This window comes from Nelumbo nucifera, chromosome 3 (genome assembly GCF_055504915.1).
Source record: "Nelumbo nucifera cultivar China Antique chromosome 3, China Antique-T2T, whole genome shotgun sequence".
Lineage (NCBI taxonomy): Eukaryota > Viridiplantae > Streptophyta > Magnoliopsida > Proteales > Nelumbonaceae > Nelumbo > Nelumbo nucifera.
The window spans coordinates 31,947,787-31,968,725 of record NC_142651.1 but is presented as its reverse complement, the minus strand read 5'-3'; the positions used below and the strand labels follow the sequence as shown (position 1 = coordinate 31,968,725).

At 38.2% G+C, this 20,939-nt stretch overlaps 1 protein-coding gene across 1 annotated transcript in view; it reads left to right on the top strand.

The window, feature by feature from the left end:
* OVA2 (tRNA synthetase class I (I, L, M and V) family protein) overlaps positions 1-20,939 on the top strand; it is a 102,797-nt gene that overhangs the window by 33,127 nt on the left and 48,731 nt on the right. The window contains exons 8-13 of the mRNA XM_010250165.3: positions 6,491-6,598; positions 8,100-8,250; positions 11,041-11,272; positions 11,395-11,681; positions 11,803-11,939; positions 14,223-14,370. Coding sequence (XP_010248467.1) covers positions 6,491-6,598; positions 8,100-8,250; positions 11,041-11,272; positions 11,395-11,681; positions 11,803-11,939; positions 14,223-14,370 — 1,063 coding nt within the window. The remainder of the gene's footprint in view (positions 1-6,490; positions 6,599-8,099; positions 8,251-11,040; positions 11,273-11,394; positions 11,682-11,802; positions 11,940-14,222; positions 14,371-20,939) is intronic.

The window sequence follows — 20,939 nt, the reverse complement described above, 5'->3', positions numbered from 1 at the left end:
AGGAAGGAGCTTTGGGAGGAACTGGGAGATATTAGAGGTTTGTGGGAGGGGCTGTGGTGTGTGGGAGGGGATTTCAATGTGATAAGTTCATTGAAGAGAGCAATAAGGTGAGACAAAGGAGCACTACCAGCATGAGGAAGTTCAATGAGTTCATTAATGCTTTTGAGTTAAAGGAATTGAACCTTTCTCATAACAACTTCACTTGGTCTAATCTCCAAGCTGAACCTATCTGCTCCAAATTAAATAGATTCTTGTTCACCATAGATTGGGAGGAGCATTGGGGAGATCTGGTGTCAAGGGCTCTACCCAGAGTTACTTATGATCATTGGCCAATAATGGTTGGTAAGTCTGATATTGGTGGTAGTGGGCCCTCTCCCTTCTGGTTTGAAAATATGTGGCTACTTCACCCGGACTTCAAAGACAAAGTGAAAACTTGGTGGAATGAAAGTAACCCGAAAGTCAATTGGGAAGGGATGAAATTCCATTGGAAGTTAAAAGAGCTCAAGGTCAAAATTAAGGAATGGAATTCTCTCCACTTTGGTAGGCTAGAAGAGAAGAAGCAGCAGTTAATAAGTAAAATAGAGGAGTTAGATGCTAAGGAAGAAAGATGATGTTTTGGGGACTGGGATAAAGAAATGAGGTGGGAGTTAAAGAAGAGCCTGGAGGACATAATCTTTAAAGAAGAAGTAAGTTGGAGACAAAAATCTAGACACAAATGGGTGAAGGAAGGGGATAGGAATACGAAATTTTTCCATGCAATAGCCAATGGCTGAAGAAAGAAAAACACCATATCTAAGCTGGTTATTGATAGGACAGTTTTAACACAACAACAAGAGATTGTCGGGCTTTTGTGGAACACTTAAAATCCATCTTTAGAAAGCCTCTGCTGAAGAGATTAAGGATTGAAGGGTTGGATTGGCCTAAGCTCCCTAATGAGTTGATGTTGTGGCTGGAAAGAGAGTTTGACTTGGAAGAAATTAGGGAAGCCATTTTCTCTATGGATAGATCCAAAGCCCCGGGCCCTGATGGCTTCATGATGGCCTTTTATCAAGATTGTTGGGAGATAATTAAGGCTGACATTCAAGTAGTGTTCTTGGAGTTCTTTGAAAGAGGTGTGATAAACCCAGGTCTGAATTCTACTTTTATTGCTTTAATACCGAAGAAGGTTGGGGCTTCTCATCCTAAAGAGTTTAGACCCATTGGTTTGGTTAACAACCTCCACAAGATCATTGCTAAGGTGTTATCCAAAAGAATTAGAGAGGTGCTCCCCTCGATCATCTCCCATAACCAAGGTGCCTTCGTGATGAATAGACAAATTGTGGACCAAATCTTAATTGCAAATGAGTGTGGAAGACTACAAAAGTTGTGGTGAGAAAGGGCTAGTGTGTAAGTTGGACTTGGAGAAGGCATATGATCTGGTTGATTGGTCTCTGTTGTTGTAAGTGCTAGAGTCTTGTTGCTTTGGGCGGAGGTGGTGCAGGTGGATTAAAGGGTGCATTAGGACTTGCCATTATTTTGTGTTAGTAAATTGCAAGGTGGTGGATCACTTTCCAGCTGTGCGGGGTGTTGGGCAAGGGGACCCTCTCTCCCCTTTTCTCTTTACCCTAATTGCTGAAGTGCTTAGGAGGCTTATTGAGACGACTGACTCTAGAAATCTGATAAGTGGTTGGAGAGTGGGGAGGGATAGGGTTCCGGCCACTCACCTTCAATTTACAGATGACACAATTCTGTTTTGTGATGGAGAGGAGATTAGCTGGGTGTGCAATATGAAGATGGTGATTAGGGTGTTTGAACAAATGACCAACCTCAAGGTAAATCTGGGTAAGAGCTGTGTGATTGGTATTAATATGAGTGAGGGAGAGGTGGAGGAAAGGGCTCGAGTGCTAGGATGTGAGATAGCTCATTGGCCACGAAGTACTTAGGGCTTCCTTTGGGAGACAATCCTAGAAAAAGGAGCTTTTGGAATCCAGTGATTGACAGGTTCACTAAAAGGCTAGCTTCCTGGAAGAAGAACTACTTGTCTCTGGGGGGCAGGATAACACTGATTAAGTCAACTTTGGCAAACCTTCTAGTATATTTCTTGTCGGTGTTCAGAATCCCAGAAGGAGTTTGTAAGGAGTTGGAAAAATTAATGAGGGGCTTTTTATGGGAACCTGGGGAGGAGAGAAAGGACCATAGAGTTAGGTGGGATCTAGTTACAAGACCTAAAAGTGAAGGGGGACTGGGGCTGGGAAATCTGCGGAAGAAGAATGAAGCTCTTTTAGGGAAATGGTTATGGAGATGGTCCAAAAAAAAAGAAAATTTGTGGGCTAAAATAATCCTAAGTATTCGTGGGCAAGAGGCAGATGGCTGGGATCCGAGACTATCATCTAGGGCTTCAAAAGCCTCCCCTTGGAAGTGGATTCATGCTGTCCTGCAGTCTTTTCTTCCATTTATCAGGTACGATCTTGGTTGGGGGATTTTCCCTTGAAAGAGCAGTTTCCCTCTTTGTTTGCTTTGTCTAGGTTTAAAAATGAACTAGTAGCAACATTTGCTAACTTGTCTAATTCCGCTACTGGTTGGAACTTGGGTCTTAGAAGGGTTCTCAGAGATTCTGAGTTGGAACCCATTTGGAATCTGCTTAAAATCTTGGATGAGGTAGTCCTTAAACCTTCCATTGTGGACTCCAGGGTGTGGTCTTTTGTTCCCTCGGGTATCTTCTCATGCTCCTCCTTCAAAGCATTGGCACAGTCTAGTCCGGTACCTGGGCCTCCTTTTCCAGTCCGGGAAGTTTTGGGGTAGCCCCATCCCTCCTAGGGTAGGTGCTTTTTGTTGGGAAGCAATCCTAGAAAAGTATAACACTTGTGACCTACTTCAAAAGAAAAGGTCTAATTGGTGTTTATCCCCACACTGGTGCATCTTATGTAAGAAGAATGGTGAAAGCTGCTATCACTTGCTTGTCTCTTGCCCTTTTGTTTCAGATATTTGGTGTTGGTTCTTTTCTTTATTTGGTTGCAGGTGGCCCTCCCCTTCAAGTGTGCAAAGCTTGTTCAGCTCCACTCCAGTGAAGGGTCTAAAGAAGAGAGATAAAATTTTGTGGAGATGCGCTAGAGCTGCTGTTTGCTGGACGGTCTGGGAAGAAAGAAATCAAAGATTATTTCATGAAAAAGAGAAAAGCAAGGAAACCCTCACAGAACTTGTATATGTCAGGGTGGCTCATTGGGTCAAGTCTTTGAAGCTTTTTGAAGCCTATTCAGTAGGATACATCATTAGAAACTGGGAAGAAGTGGCTCGGTCATCTTCTATGTCTAGTGATATCAGACCTGTTTGGACTCTACCAGACTTGGGTTTCTTCAAATTGAACTTCGATGGTAGTAGTGAAGGAAATCCAGGCCCTTCAGGCATAGGTGGTATTTTCAGGAACGAAGAAGGGTGAATTATTGCTATGTTCTCAGGACCTATAGGCTGGGGGGATTCTCTGAGAGCTGAAATCCTAGCGGTTGTAGAAGGAGTCAAAAGGGCTAAGCAGCTGAATATTAGCAAGTTGCTGGTGGAAGGTGACTCCCAACTGACTGTTAGATGGTTGCAGATGGAAGAGTCCAGCATGTGGAAGTTCTCAAATGAAAGAAAGAAAATCAAGCAACTAACTCAGAACATGACTAAGGTTTCAATGGGCTAAGAGGAGTACCAACTCCATGGCTGACTCCTTGGCTAAACAGGGGGTGGGAAGATCTAATTTGTTTTGGGCTATTCTGTAATATGTTTTTTCGGGTTTGAAAGGGAGGGTTAAGACATTTTACCCCTCCTTTCTGGTTGTATCTTACATATCTCTTTTAATAAAAGTGCTGTTAGATAAAAAAAAACAATATGACTTCCAACTCACTGGAAGTAGAGGGAGATTCTAAGTTGATCAGCACTTGGGAAAAAGGTTTATGCCCTGCCCCTTGGTATTACAGACATAGTTTCAGAGCAATAGATTGTCTATCGAGGGAGTTAAACATCTCCTACATGTCGGTTAGAACTACTGCAAATGGGATGGTGGATGGATTAGTAAAACAAGGGGTGAATAGAAGTAAACTTTTTTGGGCACTGGTGTGAATCCCAAGTTTCTTCTTGGGTGTATGGAAAATCTCAATTTGTTGTAGGAACTCTTTAATTCTATTAGTAAAATCACTTTGCTGATCCAAAAAAAGATAAGTGTACTTCAAGCAACTTTTAGTAGATGTTTATTTTTCTCCTTTTAGCAAATACCATTTCGTTAGGCAGTTTGGGGACATTAATTTTGGTGTAAGATACCTCTTTGGCTCTTTCAGCAAGGAAGCAATTCAAGTCACAATTGAAATTGTCTTTGGCATTGTTTGAGAATAGAATTTGAGCTTCTACACGTAATTGAGTAAGGAGTATCCAATGAAAAATTTGAACAATTTTGGGATCATTCACCTGAAAATAATCTTTGGCATTGTTGGAATATAGAATTTGAGTATTTTTGGTCCCTTGATTTGCCAACTCTCTTTGTGAACTATTTTGCCTGTGAACAAGGTAGTGCCTGAAATGGGGTGAATATCCGTTATATTTTGTTTTCTATGTTTTAATGGATTAGTAAAATGTTATTAGAGTGGTCTAGTAGTTTTGAGTCCTTCTTAAGTGTTTGTATGGATTACTTATGTATTTGTTTTAGTTTTAAAATGACTAGAAGTTATTTTGGGTCAGTTTCCTAGTCCAAATGGAGTCTGAAAAGGGACATTCGTGTTAATAATTTGAGTCTATAAATCGAGTCAGTGTAATAGGAGTTCAAGAAGAGTTGATTTGATGAAATAAAGATTTGGTTTAGTGCTTCTTAGTATTTGCCAGAAATTTCTTTATTTTTTCCCTCTTGCTCTCTTATTTCATCTTCTAAGCGTTTTGTCTCTTTGCCGTTTACCCTAACAGCAAGTGTTATCCTCTCTCATTCTATGTTCTTGCTCATTCTTTGGTGGACAGCAAGCTATTGCTTACTTTTCTACCCTTAATCTTCTCCCTTGCTCACTCAAAACACCTATCCCATAAAGCCCACCACTAGATCCTAAATTAGTTGGACCCCTACCCTGTCCCCATAGTTTTTCAGGCGCCAAGGCGAGGCTAGGCGGCAGGGGGTGCCTTGTTGCCTAGGTGGGCGCCTAGGTGATGGCTAGGCGATGGATTTTTTTTTTTTTTGAAGGAAAACCATATATCCTAGGGTAGTTCCCTAGGTTCCATAACCATCTTTCCTTCATAAATATCCATAATTTTCATAAGAGAAGTATACATTTCATGTTTTAAGTTTAGAAAATCAACATTTTATGAGAAGAAAAGGAACAAGGGAAAGAAAATTCAAAAAATATAGGGGCTGAACCCCTACTTCTGTTATAGGAAAAGAAGAAAAGAAAAGGTGGAAGAAGATCTAGAAGAAGAAAATGTGTTGATTGGACAAAATTTCAAGTTCTTCCCTTGCTAATTGGTTCAGGTTCTGAAATCATTGAGGATTCAATCAAGGATCAAAACTTTGATACGATACGCTCCGTATTGGGTGTTTTGTATTGTATCTTTGGTGCCCCAATTCACATGTTTACAGGTGTTTTCGGGAACTTATTTTTTAAAATAATATATATATATATATTTAAAAATGAAATTGAAAACCAAAGAAATAAAAAAATAGGGGAGTATCATTATGAGTACTGATACACCTCTGCTGATACATAGAGGTGTATCAATACTTTGAACCATGCACAATACAGCAGTTAGCATTGTTTGTGTTGATTAAATCCTAACAAATAAGAAAATAATTAAAAGAAATTAGTACATTAACACATAAAATGAGTATTCTAGTTTAATAATGCCTATTTTATAATTATAATGTCAAAACATTGAAAATATAAAAGTATTTTATTACATAGTGCACAAAACTACTTGGTGACTGGGTGAGGCGAGCCTCCAAGGGCACTTGTCTAAGCATCGCCTTGACAACTATGCCTGTCCCATGTACTGTATTACAAAACATGCCAAACATCCTTATTTTAGGTTTGCAAAAGCCTTCTAACCCTATCTGTCGTTATTTACATTTAATACACTAAAAAGGACCCCCCCCCCAAAATATATATATATATATATATATATATATATATATATATATATATACTGATCTTTCCCCTTGCTTGGCCATAGCATCATCCAAATTGTTAACCTGATAGGATCATTTAATGCATCTTACTACATGTTAAATCTCTCAGAATTATCCTAACAATGATATAACTGTGCGTAATGCCTATGATCCTATCATAATGCAGGGCCATTGATAGGAATATTGATATGGACATTTTTAGTTATTATTGCTCACTAGGAAATGAGTTGTTTTACATGTAGACATGATGCATATATATAGATGTTCTTGCAGAGATGGTCCATTTTGTCATTTGAAAGGGAACGACTTCCTGTTAGGTTGATCTTCTGCCAGAGTTGCTAATATGTTTTTTTCTAATGTGTTTTCAACTACCAGATTGAAGTGTTTGGTCAAATGGCCATTCAAGGGTATATATATAGAGGCCGAAAGCCTGTCCACTGGAGTCCATCTTCACGTACTGCTCTTGCAGAGGCTGAGTTGGAGGTAATTTTCATCTTTCTTTAATCACAATTGGCTATATCTCTATTGACCTATTTTTAGAGAAAATCCTGTGATAATTTTCATTCTTACATGTGGCATTTTGGAATTGGTGAATTGTTTTCTTTGACTCTGATACAAAATTAGCATTCTTTCTTCACGTGCAGCAGTTTTGGTGCAATTAAGATAAACTTTTTCCTACATACATACAACTCTCAACAGAAACTAATTGTTTGAGTCTTAAAATCTCAACAGAAACTAGTTGTTTGAGTCTTATCTAAATGCTTAATGGATATTCCCCTACTGCAGACGATGATGTAGAATTGCCTTGGAGTCTGAGTTGTATTTTTTTTTGATAAATAAATGAACATTTTATTAATTTGGAAAAATTAGCACATACAAGCAGCCCTTGGAGAGGCACGGGCTGCGATCTCTCCACTAAAGAAGAGAATAAAAGTAATAAGTTACAGTTGTGCCCGATAGAAAACTTCCCTAGCTGCCCCTTGCTTGGGTAGACAGTCTGCCGTAGCATTTGCTGATCTCCCCACCCATTGTATTTTTAGGTCCATGTTTCTTATCAGCACCTTAAACATTTTAGTTTCATTCCTGAAGCACCAACTTACTGACTCTGGGTCTTGCAACCAGCTTATTACAACGTTTGAGTCACCTTCAACTATTGGCTGGTTCACCCCTAATTGAGCTGCAAACTGTACACCTTGCAGGGCAGCAAATATTTCTGCTCTAGTAGAGTCTCCCACTCCTAACGGACCTGAGAAGATAAATATCACATTCCCGACTTCATTCTTCAACACCCCACTTACTCCAGAAGGACCTGGGTTTCCTAGAGTGCTTCCATCAAAATTCTACTTCAGGAAGCCTGCAGGAGGTAATGACCAGCTTGGAGTCTGAGTTGTATTGCTAAGAGAGTTTATCTCCTCCCTATTTGTATCTTCTGTTTATGAATTAATGAATTTCAGTTATTGATAAAAAAGTTGTATTTTTTTGTCTGATCCATGTTCCAAGGAGGGGTGATCTCCTGGTGAAGCAAATCTGGTAATCAAGGGTTTCATCTGAAGTTACATCTATTTTTTTTTATCAGCAACTGTGAATTTTCAATAGATTAGAAAAATGGTATGGTATAGTGCTGCTAGGACAGTTTTTTGAACATTCCCTATGTACCTCATTTTGTTGTACATGTTTTTGTTTTCTCATTAATACAATCATACTTTACCTTATCTAAAAAAAAAAGAAAGATAAATACATGGAAATATATTTTGTTTGCACATATTCCCCCTCTCTCTCCCCTCCCCTCCTAGGTGGCCAAAAGGTCATCATGGCAAAGAAGAATCTTATATTTTGTTAAATTTGTATATTATATTTGAAAAATATTCGTATGTATTGCGCTTCTAGTGATCTTTGCAAATATGCTGTAGATAAATACATGTGAACATGTAGTCACCCTTCTAGTTCTTTTTCTTTGGTTGTTTGATTGTAAGTATTGATGCAGTATCCGGAAGGTCACGTTTCAAAGAGCATATATGCCATCTTCAAATTAGTTAGTGCTCCTCCAAGTGCATATGGCTTGTTAGAGGAGTTTTTTCCACATTTATGCTTGGCTGTATGGACTACTACTCCTTGGACTATCCCAGCAAATGCTGGTATGACTTTTTGCCTTTCAATGAAACAATTCTTAAGAGTTTTTCTTATTACATTATATAATTATTTTTTTTTTCAGTGCAAGTGATGTGTTTGTGTACCTCCTTGTTTAACTTTCAATTAGGTATAAGCATGGTTTGCAATTTCAGCTTCGATTGACATTTTTCCATGTAGGGATGGGGAAATTTTGTGAAAACATGGAATTAGTTTAGTTTTTTCTTCATTTCGATAATTCTAATTTTACAATGGTATATGTTATTTTATTGCTATTAGAGTTGCTAATCCCTTTTCCACTCACACCCTCTGCATGCTCTTCATTTAATAACTTCTCAAAATAGTTTTTCCATCTTCCTCATCTTTTAGAAGTTAGATTGTGCATTTAAATTTTTGTCTTTTGTTTCTTTCATATTTCCCAGTTTATAAATTTCATCCTTTCCCTCTTTAGTGCCTGAATTATGATATATTTCATTATATGCCTTAAGTTTAATTTATGAAAGTGAAGCAACAGAAAAAAAACAGATTGATTTCATTGTAAACCCATGTACTCCATGGTGAATCTGACTATTGAAAAAATTCTCCCTTGTTTATTGCCTTTTTTAGCACTCTAGTCCGGATCTGTTGGGCACCTGTTGTAACAGTTCAATCTCCTCTCTAGAGGGTGTCATGATATGCTCTTCTAGAACTCTCTAATTTCATATATAGAGTAGGCGTGTAGGGGGTGTAAGATCCTATTAGGGTTTCTAGACTTGGGAGTCCTAAGTTTATTCATGGGATGAACAACTTCCTTTCACTTTGAGATTTGAATTTGAATCTCCATTCCATTCTCTCTAGTGTGTGATCATGATTAAAACATCTTTTTAATGTTGCAATTAGGTCCAACAATTCCTTTGTAATTAGCCTAAAGTCCATGGAAATTATCACATAGGACCTTCCATGCAAATTTAATTGCAAGTCTATCCTTCTACACTATATTGTCCAACTTTGATTGGTTGTAAGTTGTATAGTCATTGTTTGAACTTTGAACCAATCACCATCAAATGGTATTTAACCAAGAGTTATTTTTTATCTAGGAAAGAACCTGAAGGTCACTTACTCAAAAACTCTTTCAAAGTCGATGCTATCATAAGATCACCTAAGTGCATCAAGGATTCCCAGTTCAAACTAGATATTACCGGACAAGTCCTAAGAAACTTTCTTGAGAGTCCTATTGCCATAAGGACTCTACCCATATTCACTTTAGAGTCATTTGGAACCAGAATGCTAGAGTCTTAGTGCAAATGGGGTTCCTCCTTTGGTGTTCCAATTCAACTACGAGTCTTCCTACATTCATCTCATGTCACCTTGAGACTTGTATAGAAGTTCTACTCTCATTGGGATTTCTTTGCTGGAGTCCTGGTCCAATCAGGATTTGTGGTTGGAGTCTTGGAGTCAACTTCTTCGTGGTGATATTCTCCTATTGTTTGAGCTTGTGCATCCCTTATTGGACATTCCCAAAACCATTGAATCAATCTTAGCCTTCCAATGTACAGAGTATGTACAACCTCTTTGTGACCAAACTCATGATTGGGGGTGGATTCAAGCTGAGTCGAAGCAAATATCTAGCAATTTGAACTCGGCTCAGTAGAAAAACATGAGCCTTAAGTTCAAGCTCGAGCTTGATTTGAGCTGGAGATGTGAGCTTGAATTCAACTCGACTCAAAAGCTCATATCTTTGAGCTCAGCTTGACAGTGAACCAAATCTTCATATAAAAAATAACAAGTTATACATGTAAAAAACTATACATATAAAAATATTTAATATTATATATTAAAATTTTGCATATAGTATATTATTTATAAAATATTAAAAATATTATATATACAATAAGCTCATTTAGGCTCTTGAGCTTCGCAAGCCGAACATTATTGTGCTTGATCTTGGCTCGATTAGCAATCAAGCCTATATATTGGGATTGAACTTAGCTTGAAGCTTGGTCTAGACCAAGTTTAAAAGCTTGGGTTGTGTCCATTCCTTCTCATGATAGGTCAAAGTACGGATCATAGTCATGATTGTCCCCCAAGTCTAATGATAGAAAAGACTTTACATCTGAGTGTTTCATGCCATTGATAGTGATGAATCCTGTAAGAAATCAAACTCAGCTAGATCATATCAGTGTAAATACTTGTACACACCCACATGATAGTTTGGCGTCTCACATCAGTGATTGAGAGAATCACCACACCATCTTATAGAAACCATCAAAGCCAACCATATAAGTTGGCTGCCGAGGATCACCCATGGTTGGGATGTTTAAAGTTTACAAGGAACTGGTTCACTCAGTTCTTCCTTGCTAAGTCCCACTTATCACCTGAATGTCCCACAATGTTACTCGAGGACCTTTTGTGCTGACATAATCATAACTATAAATGAAATGCCTCATAAACAAAAGTCTCACTTTTATCAATAGAAAAGCAAGTACAAAGATACAAAATGGCTTTAAATGAGCATATGGAAATCATATTTCTAAGAAATCAGTTTCATTTTAACCTCTTTTCTTATGGTTTTATATTTTTCCAAGTTTTCTACATTTTTAGTCTTTTTCCAATCTATATTGTATGCTTGTTTTACTTTGATAATGTTCCCAAGTTTTCTCATTTTTTGTCCTTTTCATTTTGTCTTCTAATTCCCTTGTACTAATGAATGGCATTTAACTTCCCTTAAAAACGGGGAAAAAAAGAAGAGGAAAACTAATTGGTAAGTATCAATTGCTCCATCTGGACTGACCTGGAATAACTTTCTTTTCCTTGTTCAGCTGTTGCAGTAAATTCTAAACTTCAATATGCTGTGGTTGAAATGTGCTCATCCAACAAAGATCCTTCAACTTCAGAGGGGAGTGGAAGACAAAAGCTTGGTAACGTTCTGAATGGGCAAGATAAGCCTTTCCTTATCGTGGCAGCAGATTTAGTGCCAACACTGGAATCAAAATGGGGAATGAAGCTTGCAGTCAAGACAACATTACTGGGTTCAGATCTTGAAAATTGCAGGTTGTCAATTGGAATAGAAAAGTGTGGTTCTTCTACCAGTATTATATCTATTTTAGCTACTTTTAGATGAATATTCAGTATTAGTTCCTAGCATTTTTAACTGTGCAATACTGTGTAATTAGGTATGTTCATCCAATAGATAACAGGGAATGCCCAGTTGTTATTGGAGGAGACTACATTACGACTGAGTCAGGAACTGGACTAGTCCACACAGCCCCTGGTCATGGTCAGGAGGACTATGCAACTGGCCTAAAATATGGATTGCCCATATTTTCTCCTGTAGATGATGATGGAAGGTTTACTGAAGAAGCTGGGCAATTTTGTGGGTTAGATGTCCTAGGTGATGGTAATGATGCTATTGTGAAGTACTTGGATGAACATATGTCGATTATTATGGAAGAACCATACAGTAAGTTACTTCATTCTTATGGAGTTGAATAAGAAATCATGTTGCTTTTACTCCTTTCTTATTTGGAGAATGTATGAATTTTCATTTAATTAACTTCTTGGTTTCATTTTTGTCTTTATAGAACACAAGTATCCATATGATTGGAGGTCAAAAAAGCCTACAATATTTAGAGCAACCGAGCAATGGTTTGCTTCAGTTGAGGGGTTTCGGCAGGCTGCTTTTGATGCAATTGATCAAGTGGCATGGATTCCCGAGCAGGTGCTCTTTTTTCTTTTCACCACTTAACTCTATACATAAAAAAACTATGGCTCCCTTCGTGTGAATGGAAAGATTCTCAAGACACAGATCCCCTATTTTTTCTCCTTTTTATTGATAATAGGAATTTGTTAAAGATCAAGTTGAAGAATAATAAAGGGGTTAAGAAAAAGAATAAAAAAATCAACGAATGATGGAAAGCTAAACCTTATGAAAACACTATGCCTCAGAAGATGTTCTATACAAAAAATACAACCAAACACCTACTCCCACTGAAACCCAATAATCCTTTGAGAGCCCTCATTCAATGTTTCATCCCTTAATCCTCTTGCTAGAAGTTATTAAAGTACTCATATGCTCATTGATGTCCTCTTAGAAACAATTGCCTTCTCTTTCTTAACACACTATTCCCCTATCTTCTTTTGGATAAACCTTTTTTTAGCTTTTCTTGTCTTATCTAGTTCTGATGACTCCCTCTAGCATGTAGCAGTGTGACCTGAGATAGCCACGATATAAACATCATTCGTTTTGACCTTTTAATGCAGGCCTGCAACAGGAAAAGGAAGATGACTTTTTTTTTTCCAATTTGGAGTTCCTGAGTAAAGCTGGGATTTTTCTATATGGGGTCCACTAATTCATGTGATCTCTAGAGAGAACATAAAGGAAAATTTAGGATATGGGGGGAGAAAAGTTAATTACATTTATATTTGAGTATTGAGTTGAATTTTGATTTTGTGTCTAGTTTTTAAGTTTTGATAGCATTGGTAGATCATGTTAATATGTTTTAGATTAATGAATTGCTCTATTTGGGCTTCATCTTAGGTGTTTAGGACAAAAAGTTAATTGTTTCTGTTTTCTTAAGTTTCCTATTTGTGCTAGGGATCCTGTTTAGACAGGATCAAGGGCTAGCCATCGTTAATGACTTTAAATAAATTTGAGGCCTTTACCTGCAACTAAGTATACTTCTTATTCTCTATTTTTTGATAATTATTACCTTTTATTTTCTCTCTCTTTTATTCTCATTTATTCCTCTCTTTTCACTGTTGCACTCCTTTTCTACTTATCTCTTCCTATTGATCTAAAAAATCTACTTTCTCTTCTTTATTTGTCCTGATTGGTAACAATAAAATTTTATCCATGTTGAAAAGAATGGTATCAATACAATACAGATGTGCCAAGCATCCATTGGTGTGATAGGGTACACCAGATACCCACGTCTTCATTCAAACCTTACATTCAACGCTCATAGGGGACAATCCCCGAACGGAGAAGTCTCCTATTTACCCCTTTCCTGGCTGATGCATCATCTAGGTTGTTGGCTGTTATTCCCTTGCTAGTTGTAATATTTCACTCACTATATATCTGTAAATTCAAGAGTCATTGTTGGGATTGTTAAGCCATCCTGCTGCTGCCCTTGAATCCTCTTCCACCACAATATTTAGTCGAGAGTTTTGGGCAATATTATCCCTTATAAAATAACCAAAAGTTTATCGTTCCTGGAGTTCCTGTAGCCTGTAGGGCTTGATACCCAGCACTCTATGAGTACGACTTATATGAAACAACACCCCTCAGAATTTAATTTAGTGTGGTAGGGTGGTCATGTAAGCCATGATAATAGATGGATAACCTAGCTGATGAAAGTGATGCCTTTGACTGCCAACCTTGGAAGATATCATTTGTGGGGAACTGACCAAAGACTCTCAAAGATTTTACCTAGTATACAGGCGATGTACATTTCAAGGCATGTGGCTTGCCTAGGCCCAGGTGCAGCCCCTTTACAAAGGCGTGCACCTGGTGTGCCTTGCACTTCATCCCAGGCATGCACTTTAGCTTTTTTGCAATTTTTTAAATGATTATATCAATGACACACCTGGGCTACTTTTTGTTGAGTGAATAGAATAAATTCTGTAAAATCTATTCATAAAGCTCCATAGCTTCTGTTGGGACATTTTCTGATTTTGGGAACTCCTTAAGGTTGTGTTTGGTTTGAAGGAAAAGGTTGGGACACCTATACACCTTGTATTAGGTTTCCCTACCTTTCCCTTCCTTTCCCTACCTTTTCTTTCAAACCAAACACAGCCTAAAAGTTTAGCATACCATTAAGTTTGTTTCGTGTGGACCTTCTACAGTTGATTCTTATTAATCAGTGAACATAGAAGTTGATTGACTTTAAAGAGAGCAGATCTCTTTAAGTCTTCGATGCACTTGTTTATTTAAATGTCTTTTCTTCCTTTTCTTGTTCATCTGTTGTTGGTTTCATCTTTTGTTCGTATAATCATAATCCAGGCTGAGAACAGAATTTCTGCAATGATTTCTACGCGCTCTGATTGGTGTATTTCACGGCAAAGGATTTGGGGAGTCCCAATTCCTGTTTTTTATAATGTGCACTCAAAGGAACCTCTAATGGATGAAGAAACTATTGATCATATCAAGAGTAAGAATTTAACTCAATGATTTCTTCCTTTTTCTTCAAATTACTTTTAGCTTTTCATAATAAATAAGAATTCTCTTGTCTTAGAATTTGTTAGCCTTATAATTGATAAACAAGAAAAAATGCAGCAGCTTTATAAGCTCCCAGAAAAGTTTAACATAAAATGATGATATTTTGCAGCTTTTTAATGCCAATTTTCTTTTTAAAATTTCCTACCTTTCGTTGTTTGTGGAACTGTTAATTCCCCATCAACCACTGGATATGATTCTTCAATCCATGCACACATGTTCTGTTCATTGAATAATCTTGCCCGAGAAATTACATGATGTATGTTATCCACTTGATATTTTGGCTTTTGTCATTTTTATTATTAAATGTTGTCATATGATTGAGAATATGCTTTTATAGTTTTGTGCCTTTTTTTCTTTTTGTTTTGAAGTATTAGTGACTTGTATGTGTATCATATCAGAATAGCAGGCCAATCATCATTAAATTCCTATTTGTTCTTTTATGAAAAGATTTTTTTTTTTAAATATAATGTGTGAAAATTTGAGAGAAAAATGAATTGATTGTATTGTCTTGGAAGGAGCATATACACAACTTTATATAGAATTACAGAGCTAATTTACAGGGTGATAAAATAGGAAACTAACTTTTCCTAAAAAACTAATTTCTATATTAGTGGGATTCTCCAATTAATATCCCATGATTCTAGGAAATTAAGTTTCCTAAACTGATGGACCTAAAATTATGGAGAATCAATCAGAGAGTCAAATCTTCTACTTTCCAACACTCCCCCTCAAGCTGGTGAATATGCATCTTTCATTCCCAGCTTGGAGATAAGTCCTTGGAATGCCACACTGCAAAGCCCTTTTATCAGCACATCTTCCAGTTGACCATTCGTTGAGATGTATGGAGTGCAAATTAGTCCGCTATCCAGCTTTTCCTTTATGAAATGCCTATCTATCTCAATGTGCTTTGTCCTGTCTTGTTGGACGGGATTGTGAGCAATGTTAATAGCTGACTTGTTGTCACAGAATAATCTCATTGGACCTTCCCTTCTGATCTTTAGGTCTTCCAAAATTATCTTGAGCCATAGTAATTCACATACTCCCTAAGCCATTGCCCTGAATTCTGCCTCCGCACTTGATCTAGCTACCACATTCTGCTTCTTACTCCTCCATGTCACAAGATTTCCTCCAAGGAACGTACAGTAACCTGTAGTGGACCGCCTATCCATGGGAGAGCCTGCATAATCTGCGTCGGTGTATGCCTCTAGGGTTAATCCGGTATTTCTTTTAAACAAGATTCCTTTGCTAGGATTAGCCTTTAGGTAATGTAGTATCCTATAGATCGCCTGTAGGTGAACCTCTTTCGGGTTGTGCATAAACTGGCTAGCCACGTTCACGGCATATGCTATGTCTGGCCTTGTATGGGCAAGATATATAAGTTTTCCTACTAATCTTTGGTACATTTCCCTATTCACGGCCGGATCTTCATTTGCTTCTCCCAATTTGTGATTTGGCTCAATCGGTGTGGAGGATGGTTTGCATGATAACTTTCCTGTCTCTCTTAAAAGATCTGTTACATATTTCTGTTGTGAGATAAAGATGCCTTCTTTGGAATGAGCTACTTCAATCCCTAGAAAATACTTCAATCTCCCAAGTTCTTTTATTTCGAATTCCTTGACTAGGCATCTTCTCAAGGCTTCCTTCTCCTTTTCATCATTTCCTGTCACAATTATGTCATCGACATATACCAGAAGAGCCGTGACTCCCCCTGCATCCGAATGCTTTATAAAGAGTGTATGATCTCCCTGACTTTGTTTGTATCCGATGGCAAGCATAACTTTAGTAAATCTTCCAAACCACGCCCTAGGTGATTGCTTGAGACCATATAGTGCTTTCTTCAACCTGCAAACTTTATTTCCTTTTAGATTTCCTCTAAATTACCGTGAAGAAAAGCATTCTTTACATCAAATTGCTCCAAGTACCAGTCGAAGTTAGCTGCTAGTGACAACAAAATTCTTACCGTATTCATCTTAGCCACTGGAGCGAATGTCTCCTGATAGTCAACACCATAGGTTTGTGTATATCCTTTTGCCACAAGTCTTGCCTTGTATCTTTCTAGAGAGCCGTCTGACTTGTACTTTACTGTGAAAACCCACTTGCAGCCCACGGGTTTCTTTCCTGGTGGTAGGTCAACAATTTCCCATGTTTGATTTTTATCTAGAGCCTGCATCTCTTCTCTCATAGCATCTTTCCATTTCTCATAAGATAATGCCTCAAATAAAGTATTAGGAATATGAATGGTGTTTAGACTAACTAGGAAACTCCTATGTGATGGTGAGAATTTTTTAAAGGACACAAAATTTGCTAAGGGATATAAGAGATGTTTAGTGCATTCTCTTGTGCCTTTCCTAAGAGCAATGGGAAGATCTTGGTCAGATGCTAATTCAGAAGAAATTTCTGGAACTGTATTTACCTCATTCTCAGGATTAGGAGTTGAATCTTGAACCTGCACAAGATTAGGATCTTGGTTTCTTCTTCTTGAATATACTTGCAATCTCATAGAGTCACAAAGTTCATCATTCTCTGTCATGGGTCTGGTATGAATGGGTGAAGAAGTTGGTTTGGTTTGAGGTGGTTCGATAGGTGCAGATACGGATTGAACTAGTATAGATGCTGAGTTTGGGTGTTGAGAAACTGTAGGTAGACCAAGCGGGAACAATTCTCTGTCCTTATCTTCAATGAATGACAAAGACTCCCCCTGAAGATAAGGTTGAGTGAAATATGGTGTTTTTTCTTCAAAAGTGACATCAATAGAGACAGAGAATTTTTTAGTAGGTGGGTGGTAACACTTATAACCCTTTTGGGTGGACGAATAACCCACAAAAATACACTCGATGGCTCTTGGATCTAACTTCCCTCTATTATGGGTATGAACATGGACAAAAGCAGTGCATCCAAAGATTCTTGGGGTGAGATTATTTGTTGTACGTAGATCGGGATAAAATTGAGAAAGTGTTTCCATTGGTGTTTTAAATCCCAACACCCTCGAAGGTAATCGATTTTTAATGTATGCGGTTGTAAGCACAGCTTCCCCCCAATAGATTTTTGGAACATGCTGGTGGAAAAGTAAGGCTCGGGTTGCAGCTAGTAGATGACCATTCTTCCTTTCTGCTACTTCGTTTTGTTGTGGAGTATTAATGCAGGGGGATTCATGGATAATCCCTTCTTTTTGAAAATATGGGGATAAAGTTTGGTTGAAATAATCCCGTGCATTATTCGATCTAAATCTTTTGATTCTGACCCCAAACTGATTTTGGATCATGTTATGGAAATTTGGGAGTACACTACTTACATCTGATTTAGATTTAAGAAGAAAGATCCAAGAGACCCTAGTGCAATCATCAATAAAAGAGATGAACCATCGTGAGCCAGACACATTTGGAACTGTGGAGGGTCCCCATATATCACTATGGATCAAAAAGAATGGGACTGAACTTCTCTTGTTACTGATTGGAAAGGGCACACGCTTCTCTTGTTCATGTCATGGGTGAGTTTTTGGATGGATATCAGGTTAGTGGACAATTTTGGAACATGAAGGACACTTTTTAGTGTAAGTGATGGATTAATATGGATATCCCCAAGGCCAGCTACGGTAGTAAGGGAACCGTCTGCAATGGCTATTTTTCGATTGCTTGGGCAGGGGGTGTAAGTGCTAAAATGTAGTGAGGAGTGAGTCATGTGATCTGTGGCTCCTGAGTTAATAACCCATAAATCCCTAATAGGTTCATCTGAGACATTTAGTCCGTGAGGAATAGAAAGCTTACCTGAGATTGCAAGAGAGCTTGTACCACTAGGTTTCTCCAACGATCCCAGAAGCCCCCTTAACTTTTCGATCTCCTCCTTATTGAACTCGGTCTTGTCTGGAGGCTTTTCTTGGCTCGGCTGATTTGTGGTGAAGTTAGCTTGACTTCGACTCTTCTGTTGTCCTCCTCGGTAGCCCCATTCCCTATTCGATGGTTTACCATTCAGCTTCCAACACTTCTCTTTGGTGTGCCTTGGTTTCTTGCAATAGGTACACCAAAGAGACTCCTTGTTGTCCCGTGCAGAGGACAAATCTGTCTTCATTCCTTCCAGTATTTTCGGTTGTTCCATCCTTGTAGTCATGGCTGAACCTTCTATTACTTGGGGTTCAAGCATAACCCCCCTACAGCTTTCTTCAGCACGAATAAGAGAAATAGTCTCATTTAGAGATGGTACGCCTTCTTTGCCGAGAATCTGGACCCTAACTTGATCAAATTCTGCGTTGAGTCCTACAAGAAAGTCATAAACGCGATCTTTTTCGATAAAACTCTTTAGGATTGCTGCATCCGCTGCACATTTAGTCTCAATGCACCGATAATGATCGAGTTCTTGCCACAGGTTCTGCAGTAAATTTGCATACTCAGTAACTGTCTTGCTGCCTTGTTTAGTTGCTCCAGTCTTGACTTTGATTTCGTACACTTGTGCTGCATCACGTGCTTTTGAATATGTTTGTCGGACGGCATCCCAGATCTCTTTAGCCGTGGATAAAAACATACACGTGTCGCTGATTTCAGGGTTCATTGAATTCCATAACCATGACATGATCATGGAGTCATCTTCGTCCCATGCATCAAATCTTGGATCTCCTTCCTTCGGTCCCGTCCCTAAGAGATGGCTAAGCTTTCCTTTTCCCTTTAAATATGTTCGAACAAACTGAGACCACTTCAAATAATTTTTCCCGTTCAACCTATATGCTGCCTGAATGTTTTGCAGGTCGCCAGATGCTTGATGTGAGGAAACTTCTTCCGATTGTGCAGTGGTATTTGATACGGTGGCTTTTGACATATTGGGTGGGCTTCAAGAAAGAGAGAAAAACAGACAATGAAGGTCTGAAAAACTTAGTAAGGGTTGGCGATGAAGGCCTAAAGAATCATTCAACCAATGTAAAAAAAAAGGTAACTGTAATGCTCCACCAAACTGAAGAGTGAATCGAAACCACTCAAAATCAAAACTGATCCAAATGAAACCAAAGGGATTCAGTAAATCTGCTCTGGGCAACACCAGATCTAAGATTTCAGACTGATCTGATGTCTCTACAAAGAGATCCAAGAAAAAAGGATGAATCCGATGGCGCAACAGTCCAGAAGAAGCAAAAATGTAGAGTTCAGATCTGTAAAAATGTAGAGTTCAGATCTGTAGCCGATCTCGAAGAAGAATCAAGGACACTCAAGAACCTCCCAAATACTGTTTGAGAGTTCTTGAACCAGCAGCAGAGATGACCAAAGAGATACTATGTGTGGATTAGGTCGTAACCTGGCTCTGATACCATGTGAAAATTTGAGAGAAAAATGAATTGATTGTATTGTCTTGGAAGGAGCATATACACAACTTTATATAGAATTACAGAGCTAATTTACTGGGTGATAAAATAGGAAACTAACTTTTCCTAAAAAACTAATTTCTATATCAGTGGGATTCTCCAATTAATATCCCATGATTCTAGGATATCCCATGATTCTAGGAAATTAAGTTTCCTAAACTGATGGACCTAAAATTATGGAGAATCAATCAGAGAGTCAATCTTCTACTTTCCAACATAATGTTTTTAGTGAATTTTCGGAATGTTTCTGATGATATTCTAATATTTTAAGTCATAATTGTATCAGTCAAAGAAATCTTCAGTATTGTTGACTTCAACATTTTATCGGAGATATTAGGAGAAAAAAGATAATTGGAAAAAGATGTCTTACCTCCTAGCAAAATGGGCGGATTTTGGAGAAATGTTGCTAAATCTTGCCAATATTGCAAACCATGGCTAAGTCATGGTTTGTGTAGAAAACACTGATGTGGGCCCCACAGCAGTGGTCCCCACTGTGTTCGTAGGACAGCATGTGTAGTTATTTGTTTCAGTTATAGTAGTGTCAGTTTGTTAATTCAGTTGTTATTTATTTCAGTTTTTATTTACTTTATTTATCATGTAAGTACTAAGGGCAGATCTGTCCTTTCCATTATGTACTGAACATAACCTATAAATAATAAGAGAGTGGTGGCGGCAGATCAGTAAGAATCTGTCCGTCCTTTCAACCCCTTGTGTTCTCTTGTTTCTCTTCTATTTCTTCTCCCTTCTCTCAGTTTTCTTCTGTTTTGTAAACCTAAAACCTATTAGGATTCAAGACTGATTACAGTCTTGATCTTCTACTTGGTATTAGAGCCTATCTAGGGCTTCACAGCAGTTGAGGACTTGCCGCGGCTTGCAAAGAGTTGGTAATTAGGAAGAAGCAGCGAAGGCTAGGGTTCAGGTAACCCTGGAAGGCAGTAAACCGAAATCCATAAGTAAGTTTTTTTATTTAGTTTTAGAGACTGCAATCAGTCGAGATAGGTTGGACCTATCTAGAAGGAGAGGCCGAACTGTTCTAAGTTTGTTTCTAGGGTTTGATTGTTGGGCCAAACCCCCCCCTCTCAGAGGTGATCAGTTTTAGGGTTTCATGTTGACCCTACGACAAGTCCCACTTGTGCGGACTGCTTGGAGAGTGCAGCTGA